The sequence below is a fragment of the Parambassis ranga genome, unplaced genomic scaffold (genome assembly GCF_900634625.1).
Source record: "Parambassis ranga unplaced genomic scaffold, fParRan2.1 scaffold_27_arrow_ctg1, whole genome shotgun sequence".
In the NCBI taxonomy this organism is placed as follows: Eukaryota; Metazoa; Chordata; class Actinopteri; family Ambassidae; genus Parambassis; species Parambassis ranga.
The window spans coordinates 1,256,785-1,266,760 of NW_021144800.1; the positions used below are offsets into that span (position 1 = coordinate 1,256,785).

General features: G+C 47.8%; 1 protein-coding gene and 1 long non-coding RNA gene across 2 annotated transcripts; both read left to right on the forward strand.

The window, feature by feature from the left end:
• Positions 1-5,542: 5,542 nt before the first annotated feature.
• On the forward strand, positions 5,543-7,402 carry LOC114430730 (uncharacterized). Its single transcript, XR_003670007.1, has 4 exons — positions 5,543-6,043; positions 6,513-6,725; positions 6,842-6,985; positions 7,097-7,402. It is a non-coding gene; the product is annotated as an uncharacterized LOC114430730 (long non-coding RNA).
• Positions 7,403-7,485: 83 nt separating this feature from the next.
• LOC114430719 (G2/M phase-specific E3 ubiquitin-protein ligase-like) lies at positions 7,486-9,385 on the forward strand. Its single transcript, XM_028398684.1, has 6 exons — positions 7,486-7,623; positions 7,716-8,035; positions 8,176-8,357; positions 8,445-8,617; positions 8,810-9,024; positions 9,129-9,385. The coding sequence occupies exons 1-6, from the start codon at positions 7,586-7,588 to the stop codon at positions 9,383-9,385; spliced, it is 1,185 nt and encodes a 394-aa protein (XP_028254485.1). The 5' UTR covers positions 7,486-7,585.
• The last annotated feature ends 591 nt before the right edge of the window (positions 9,386-9,976 follow it).

Sequence of the window (9,976 nt, forward strand, 5' to 3'; positions counted from 1 at the left end):
CCTGCTCGCTTCTCGGGCGACTCCGGTGACTGCCGGCCCTTCCTCACTCAGTGCAACCTCCTGTTTGGCCGTCATCCCTCCGCCTTCGCCACGGATGAGGTCAAGATCTCCTTCCTCATCTCCTGCCTCTCCGGACGAGCCGAGGAGTGGGCCACCACGGAGTGGAATCGCCGCACCCCTGCCTGTGCCACCTACGCTGATTTCACCAGGGCCCTCTCTCAGGCCTTCCAACGTGCCCGCCCGGGTAGGGAGGCAACCCGGGCTCTGTTTAGGATTCATCAAGGAGGAAGGAGCGCCCTTGATTACGCTATCGAGTTTCGATCCTTGGCCGCTGACAGCGGCTGGAACCAGTCCGCTCTGATCGGAGCCTTCCTCAACGGTTTGAGCGAGAAGCTAAATGACAGAATAATTTCTTTAGAGTTACCTGAGACTCTTGATGAGCTGATAAACCTTGTAACCCGTATTGATAATAGACTACGTGACCGTACGAGGTCGGAACCATCACCCTGCTCCCGCTGCTGTAAAAGCACGGGGAAACACTCCCCCACCTCTCTAACCCGTCCTTCTTCTACCCCCACAGGTGACCTGCCAGCTGCTTCACGGGTGGAGGAGCCCATGCAGCTGGGTCGTAGCCGGCTGTCCCCGGCTGAGCGGGAGCAACGGAGACGGTCAGGTGAGTGTTTCTACTGCGGTCAGGGGGGTCACGTGGTCGCAGACTGCTCAAAACGCCCAAACGCCCCCGCTCATCAGTAACGGTGGGCAGTCTGATGAGCGGGAGTAAGCAGCCCAAGAATTCTAAATCATGTCTACTAAGTTCCACACTTATTTTCAAGGAGGGATCCACCTCCGTTCTTGCCCTTGTTGACTCTGGTTCCGAGCAAAATTTAATTGATCTTGAGCTGGCCAGGCAGGTGGGTGTTCGCCTGGAGCCTTTAGTTTCCCCCATCTCTGTTACCTCCCTTAACGGTCGCCTAGTTTCCACTGTTAAGTTTATTTCTGACCCCGTGCACCTTATTGTTTCTGGAAATCACCACGAGCACATTCGATTTTATGTTTTTTCTTCCCCCCAGAACCCCGTAGTTCTTGGTCACCCCTGGCTAGTTTTGCACAACCCGGTAATTGATTGGCCCTCCAGCCGCCTCACCGGCTGGAGTGATCACTGCCATGCCACCTGCCTGCGCTCAGCTCAGCACCCGACCACGAACCCTTCTGGCCCAGCGGAGACGCCGCCCTCTCCTGATCTGTCTCTCGTCCCTCCCGAGTATCATGACCTGGCTGCAGTTTTTAGTAAAGATCGGGCCCTCTCCCTCCCACCTCATCGGCCCTATGACTGCTCGATCGACCTCCTGCCCGGGGCCCCGTTGCCCAAAGCCCGGCTGTATAGCCTGGCCAGGCCGGAGCGGGAGTCGATGGAGCAGTATATTTCTGACTCTTTGGCAGCCGGCATCATCCGTCCTTCTTCATCTCCGGTGGGGGCGGGTTTTTTCTTTGTGGGTAAGAAGGACGGAACCCTCAGGCCCTGCATTGATTACAGGGAACTTAACCGCATTACTACCCGCAACTCTTATTCTCTACCACTCATGAACTCCGCCTTTGAGTCCCTCCAGCAGGCCCGCTTCTTTACGAAGTTGGACCTGCGCAACGCTTACCACCTGGTGCGCATCAAGGAGGGAGATGAGTGGAAGACTGCTTTTAACACACATCTGGGGCATTTTGAATACCTGGTGATGCCCTTTGGCCTCACTAATGCCCCCGCAGTCTTCCAAAACTTGATAAATGATGTACTCCGAGACCTTTTGTATCGCTTTGTTTTTGTATATCTAGATGATATTTTGGTGTTTTCACGGAGCCTGGCTGAACACAGGCGGCATGTTCGGCTAGTGCTCCAGCGGTTGCTAGAGAACCGCTTGTTTGTCAAGGCTGGTAAATGTGAGTTTCACTCTCCTTCTGTTTCTTTTTTAGGTTTTGTTGTGGCGGAAGGAGAGGTGAGACCCGACCCGGGGAAGGTCAAGACCGTGCTGGAGTGGCCGACCCCGTCCAGCCGGAAGCAACTACAAAAATTCCTTGGCTTTGCCAACTTCCTCCGGAGGTTCATCTGGGGCTACAGCACGGTGGCGGCCCCCCTCACGGGTCTCATGTCTCCTTCCGTCCCCTTCGTTTGGTCAGCCGACGTAGACGCCGCTTTCCATCGGCTGAAGGTTTTGTTTACCTCCGCGCCTGTCCTGATCCAGCCGGACCCCTCCAACCAGTTCATAGTCGAAGTTGACGCCTCAGATTTTGGGGTGGGGGCGGTCCTGTCTCAACGAGCACCGCAGGACAACAAGGTGCATCCGTGCGCCTTCTTTTCTCGCCGGCTTACTCCGGCAGAGAAGAATTATGACGTGGGTAACAAGGAGCTCCTCGCCATTAAGCTGGCACTGGAGGAGTGGCGTCACTGGTTGGAGGGGGCCGAGCAGCCCTTCGTGGTCTGGACGGACCATAAGAATCTGTCCCACATCCGGACCGCGAAGCGGCTAAATTCCAGGCAGGCGCGGTGGGCTTTGTTTTTTGATAGATTTCAGTTTGTTATTTCCTACCGCCCTGGCTCTAAGAACACCAAACCTGACGCCCTCTCTCGCATGTACGAGCCACCTGAGGCCCCCCAGGAACCAGAGACCATCGTGCCCCCTCCTGCGTCCTGGGTGCACTTTCCTGGAACGTCACCAGGGAGATCCGGGAGGCCCAAGCAAGGGAACCTGATCCAGGTGGGGGCCCCCCTAACAGACTTTTTGTCCCCAGCAGCACCCGCTCTAAGGTTCTGCAATGGGCTCACGCCTCCCGCCTGACCTGCCACCCCGGGGCCCGCCGGACCGAGTCCTTCCTCCGCCGCCGCTTCTGGTGGCCCGGCCTGGCCAAGGACGTCCGTGAGTTTGTGGCAGCCTGCTCAACCTGTGCTCTGGCTAAGGTGAGCAACCAACCCCCAGCTGGAGAACTACACCCCCTTCCGGTGCCAGGTCGGCCATGGTCCCACATAGCATTAGATTTTGTCACTGGACTTCCCCCCTCTAAGGGCAGAACCGCCATCCTAACCATCGTAGACCGGTTTTCTAAGTCAGCACATTTCATCGCCCTATCTAAGTTACCCACCGCCTCAGAGACTGCCCAGCTACTAGTCAAGCATGTGTTCCGCCTCCATGGCATCCCAAATGACATTGTTTCTGACCGCGGGCCCCAGTTTGTTTCTCAGGTCTGGCGGTCCTTCTGTGCTGCGTTTGGTCCTTCTGCTAGCCTCTCCTCAGGGTTCCACCCCCAGTCCAACGGCCAGACGGAGAGGACAAACCAGGACCTAGAAGCCGCCCTCCGCTGCATCTGTGCCCGCCATCAAGCCACCTGGAGCTCGGACCTCCCTTGGGTAGAGTACGCACACAATTCTCTCACCTCCTCTGCCTCTGGTCTCTCTCCCTTTGAGTGCTCCCTGGGATACCAGCCCCCCCTCTTCCCGGAGGAGGAAACAGACATCTCCGTCCCCTCCGTTCAACACCATTACCGACGCTGCAGGCGTATCTGGAGGGAGGCCCGAGCTGCCCTGCTCCGCTCGTCTGCCCTGAACAAGAGGCTGGCTGACCGTCACCGCTCCAAGACCCCTGCCTACACCGTTGGACAGTCAGTCTACCTCTCCACTGCCCACATCAAGCTCCGCACTGAGTCCCGGAAACTTTCCCCCAGGTTCATCGGCCCCTTTGAGATAATCAAGATAATCAACCCCGTGTCTGTCAAACTCCAGTTACCACGCTCCATGAGAATCCACCCGGTGTTCCACGTGTCTCAGCTCAAGCCCCGCATCTCCAGCCCTCTTCAGCCTCCTGCCACACCACCTCCACCTCCAAGATTGGTCGACGGTCAGCCAGCCTACACCGTCCGGCGCCTACTGGATGTGAGACGACGGGGCAGAGGCCTCCAGTACCTGGTGGACTGGCAGGGCTATGGCCCTGAGGAGAGGTCGTGGGTCCCCACCTCCCGCATTCTGGATCCCTCTCTCATCCGCGACTTCCATCGCCGCCACCCGGACAAGCCCGGAAGTGCACCTGGAGGCGCACGTTGAGGGGGGGGTACTGTCAGGGTTTCAGGTTTGAGCCAGGGCTTTTGTGTTGAGGTTGGTTTGTGTTACTTCCTGTTTTATTTTGGTATTTCCTGTTAAGTTCTGTATCACTGACTCTCCTCTCGTTTCAGGTGTCTTGACTTCCCCCTCCTTGTGTTCTCCCTCCTCCTCCTGGTGATTACCTGATCCTCCCTCATGTGTCACACCTGTGTCTAGTTGTCTACCCTGCTCCCTTTGTATTTAGTCTGCGTCCTCCCTGCACTCGGTGCCAGTTTGTCTCGTCACCTTGGGTAATGTGGGTGCACATTACCAGCCTTGACCTCGCGATCTCCTGGTAACTTTGCCTTGCCTTGTTCTGGACTCTCGTTTATGATCAAGTTTTGTTTTTGCATTTTTCCCACGTCAAGTGTGATTTTGTGTTTGGTCTTGAGACTGTTTGCCCTCCTGGCCTTTTTATTAAAGACTCTGCTCAGAGCACTGCACCGCATTCTGCGCCTGTGTCCTCTTTTTTTGCTAAGCCCTGACACATTTAGACTATTTCTTTCCCCAAAATCCTTAATCTAAACTCAGATTTCTGATTTTTGAGATGTATCCTGCTCCTGCAAAGTCTGAGGGAGAAATCCAATAGATATGCTATTTAAAGTTCAACAAATGAGGCACATAAATAGGACTCCTGCTCTACTGAATCACCTCCATCTCTACCACGTCTTCAGCCTGTCTCCTCTGACTGGATGCAGAAAAGAGGAGATAACTGATTTGTGGATTCCTGGCGTTGAAGAAAGGATTGATACACGAGGGAATTATGATGATAAGAGGCAGCACCATGGAGTTGGTCACGCTGCAGAGGGCTTCTCTCTTCAGCGTCATGGTAAAGATGATATGAAATATGATTGATGACAGCTGGAGCAACAACAGTGAGAGGTAGAGTCCTATGGTGCATCTGGCTCGGTGGTTGCTGGACTTCAACATTGTGTTCACGCAGAGTGCAGCCTGATACACACACACATAGCAGTAGCAGATGGCAAGCATGCAAAGAAACATTATTACAGACAGGGGTCCAAACAGCAGCAGGTCCTCCTTTGTGGCGAGTGGGAGACGCTCTTTAATATGAGGGGCCGTACAAGACATAATACAGTCTGACACTCTCACACACACATATTCTCACTCTCACACACACATATTCTCACTCTCACTCACATATATTCTTACTCTCACACACACATATTCTCACTCTCACACACATATATTCTCACTCTCACTCACATATATTCTTGCTCTCACACACATACAGTATATTCTCCCTCTCACGCACATATATTCTCCCTCTCACATACATATATTCTTACTCTCACATACATATATTCTTACTCTCACATACATATATTCTCCCTCTCACGCACATATATTCTCCTCTCACACACATATATTCTTATTTTACATTCATATATGTGTGTGAGAGGGAAAATATATGTGCGTGAGAGGGAGAATATGTGAGTGAGAGTGAGAATATATGTGTGTGAGAGTAAGAATATATGTGTGTGAGAGAGAAAGAATAGTGGAAACGGATGTAGGTATAGTGGAAACGGAAGGCAGGTCTTTTGCTGCGCTGTGATTGGCTGAGAAGAAGGGGCAGGTCACGTTCAGGTCCCGACCGAGTATGGAAGGAGGGAATGAAGCAGTAGTACTTCAACAGGCAATTGGAGTATTAAGAAATATCCTCTCATCCCCTGAAACTGTCGCTTCCCTGTCATCGACCCTAGTACAGGACACGACCCGTGCAAATGCAGTCACGCACAGCTCATGCATAGAAAGTGAAATGAGAGAACTTTTCAGGCCTGGTAGCTCCCAGGTCGGATTAGCAAGAGAGGCGGCGGCTACACAAGGACAAACTGGAGGATTGCAGCGGCCTTTGCGATATCAAACCCAGAAACATTTTGGCAATTGGTGTACCCGGTCACGAAAAAGGTAAGAACAACTTCGAAGTTAGCAGAATGGTAAATTGACTGATTATATTCCAAACGTTAGCTACAAGCTACTATGAGCTACGTTTTGCTAATTTAGCATCTGCTGTTGATAAAACGTGCTGTAAGTTATTATTGCTTGTTGTTTTGGCGATTCAAATTCATTAGTGACTCAAAAGAATCATGATTACTGTAGATTAATCTTGCTGGAAGCAGACTGTATGGGTTATTATATAAAGCACTTTAGACAATGTGAACATAGACATGTTTGTAAATCATCACTTAAAGTTATCAGTTTGGCCCACAGTCAACCTACAACAATATCAAATAATATATCGCAATATATGCACATGTTAAGTAGGCCTATGTGAATTCATAGATTAAAAGAACAGTGTCACGTTTGTTTGTGCCACGTGTTCCAGGTGAACAAGCACGGAATGCAATTAAGGATAAATGTGTGCTTTGTTTTGCAGGCCCAGAACACATTATCATGACACTTTTAACAAAGATGTCATCCTTCTTCCCAGACCATCAAGCAGTGTTGTCGTCATGCATCGTGCAAAGCAACAGCTACATGAACAAGGACATATACTCAATGGATTTGAATTCCAGAAATCTTGGAACCAGACAACAGTAACTGAACAAATGAGGGAGGCCTTTGGGGGAAAACTCTCAGCTGATATAAAGTATTTACATTTATTTAACTCGTCATGTTGATATAAGTGTCTACTCAAATAGAAATATATAATTTAATAACATTTAAATTAAATTCACATAACTTTTAATTTTGCCTGTTTTTCAGTCTAGAGTTTCTGATGGCATGTGGAAACATCAACAAAATCTGATTTTACCAAAACTGCGTGCTGGACAGGAACTGGATGCTAATCTTATACACAAAATCTACAAATCAAAAGCCCTATACATCAGGCCATCAAAGCCAATTTTGGTATATTACATTTGAATTTACCTGCAAATCATTGTAATAATAACCCATAAAAATGCTTGCATGGAATGTCTGATACTTTAATTTTATTCTTTTGTTTTTTGTCTTTCCAAGGATGACATTACAGGTAATACAAGCGAGGACAGCTATGATGAAAACACCAGTTCTGCAATGGAGCTGCGTTCTTCATCTCAGACAGAGAGGCACTCAAATGCATCTTTTGGCAGTTTGACCAGTCCGATTGATGCCGCTCCATCAAATTCTACTCCAGTTGTTCTACCTGTGTCAGTGCCCTCGTCTAGCCACAGCAGCATGTCAGCAAGTGGTTCCTCAAGTCAGCTGCAGGTGTCTTCAGTGGAAAACTGCTATACTGCCATTCAGCCTTCTGCCACATCTTTTGAAGGAATATCTTTAGTTGATTCACCTCTGGTCTTGTCCGGCCAAAGTAGGTCAAGCCCTCTCAATCACAGCAGCAATTTACAAAGTACTTGTTCTGCAGTACCATCCACTTCCTCCACCTCAGCATATCATAATTCGGTAAACTATGATGGCTACCTTACAGTAATAGGTGCACTGTCTGATGTGTCTTCTGAAGATGAGGAAATGCACCAGGCTATCCTAGCAAGCTTGCAGAGTGAGAGGTTGGTAGTCAATTGCCTGTTTATTCTGCTGCATATCTTAGCTCTTTCAAGTAGTATTCTAATCCAAATGTATTTATTCTTGTTCATTTCAGAAGGACCACAGGATGTTCTGTGCCAGTGAGAGATATTTTGCAAGACCTTGCAACTCAAATTAACCATCAGAAGAAATGCAAGTTTAACATTAACCGGTCATCAGTGCTGGATGGAGCTATTAGAGGTTTTAAACGAGGGACATACAATCCATGTCACACCATTTCTGTCAGATTTTCTGATGACATGGGAGTAGCAGAAGAGGCTGTGGACTTAGGTGGACCAAGGAGAGAATTTCTAAGACTTCTAATGGATGCTTTGTCCAAGTCTCAAATGTTTGAGGGAGAAGAAGGGAAAATGAACTTGGCTTTTGACAGTAACGGTATGTATAGATTGTAGCATATCATTGATGAGATTCACATAATAACCACAATTTGTGCCTACATTTTGGTACTATGAAATAGGTTTTTGTCATTGAATGCTTGAATACACTATTACTTATGTGTAATTTCTTTTCTCTAGCCATGAGGGAGGACAGGTACTTAGTTGCAGGCAGGGCCATTGCTGTAAGCCTTGTTCACGGCGGTCCTCCTGCACGTTTTCTTTCCCCAACTCTCTTCTCTTGCCTTGTTGAGGGCCCGGAAATGGCTAAACCAGTTTTGGAAGATGTTGCTGATAGTGACCTGCATGAAAAAATTAAAAGGGTATCTCACTTTTAGTTTATGTTGTGCTGTATAATATGTGTGCCTTTTTTATACAACACATTTTTGTATGCATGTGTGTCTTGAAAGGTCATGGAGTGTGAAACTTTTGAAGACCTCCTAGCAACAACAGCACCACTTGAGGAGTATTTGGCCAATGCGGGCTGCTTGAGACAGTTGCGGAGTTTGGAAGACAAATATCTGCTTGCAGAAGACATCCTAATGTTTCAAGTGATACACAGAGTCCGTGGTCCTTTTGAGAGGTACATTTTTATCTTTTTTTGTGAAACCCTTTCTAATTAACCTTTAACTGTATGACTGCAATTTAGGGAGGTTTTGTTGCTGACCTTCTTTGAGGAGTGAGGGAGAGCAGAATGAGGAAGCTAGTTGACAACTGCTGTTTTTGCTGGGAAACTTTTGATGACAATGCAGTTACTAGTGATTATATTTTACAGATTTCGGGATGGACTGAGAAGCCTTGGGGTGCTGGACAAAATTCAAACCCACCCGGAGAGCTTTCGGCCCCTTCTATGTTGGTCTCCCACAACCCTCACAGCTGACCTCATTGACAGCCTTTTTACCATACGTCTATCTCCTGTTGGCAGCAATAGAAGGCAAGCTGAAGAAATGGTCGTTCCTTTTTGGAGAGACTACCTTGCAGATGCAGAAGGTTAGGTGACTTAAGTGTTGCTAGAGCTGTTTTTTCACTTGGTAATAATTCACCATATTGTCATTGTTTTGTTGTATTTTCTGATGCAATACTTTTTTGTCCAGATCAAGAAGGAACACAGAAGCTGGAGACAATTCTTGCCTTTGCCACTGGAGCCAGTGCTGTTCCACCAATTGGCTTCTCTCCGCAGCCTTCAATTGAATTTCTTCACCAAGAGCATGATGGAGGAAACCCCTCTAAACTTCCCATTGCAAATACCTGCATCAACTGTTTGAAGTTGCCACTGCACACTTCTTATGATGACTTTCAGGAAAATATGGACTTTGCATTGGGTAACACCCATGGCTTTGGCATAGCTTAAAGTGGACAGGCCTGCACTTCAAAATGTTAGTACCGGTTAAGTTTGTACTTTAAATTCTTCTGTTCTTTGGTTTCCATAATTAGGTGCCATCATATCTCTCTAGCTGTAGTTTGTTGTGTAGTTTCAGACAGTATTGGACCAAACTGAATTTACTGAGGTTAAAAGTAAGTAAATATTGCAACATTTCCATTGTTTGTCAATGCTCCCACTGCTTTGGATCAAACATATAATGCTGTTGAGTCAGTACCTTTCATTTTTCTCTGATAACTTGACCAACTAAAGATTTACTGGATTACAGAAATCCAACGTAGATAATATAAAGTTTTACTGTTTATCTAACAGTTACTGTACAAGCATATTAAGGGGACATTCTGAATAAGCTAAATATAATCATAATGACAGTATTACTAGTCATTCCCCTTCTAAGCTTTCACAGATTTTGTTGATACAGATATTGTTCATTACCACAACAAAGGTGATACAATAATTTGTTTATTGAGTTTCAGAAACCCATCAATAAAATTGGTTTTCAGATGTGTTTCACGATTTGTTTAACATTCACACTGACATTCATTAAACATGAAACACAGT

What these genes read in the sequence shown, in the direction of transcription:
- LOC114430719 (XM_028398684.1), top strand. Translation starts at nt 7,586, where the DNA reads ATGCACCAGGCTATCCTAGCAAGCTTGCAGAGTGAGAG. An exon ending in GCAAGCTTGCAGAGTGAGAG is followed by an intron (nt 7,624 to 7,715) that starts GTTGGTAGTCAA and finishes TGTTCATTTCAG; the next exon opens with AAGGACCACAGGATGTTCTG. An exon ending in GTCCGTGGTCCTTTTGAGAG is followed by an intron (nt 8,618 to 8,809) that starts GTACATTTTTAT and finishes TATATTTTACAG; the next exon opens with ATTTCGGGATGGACTGAGAA.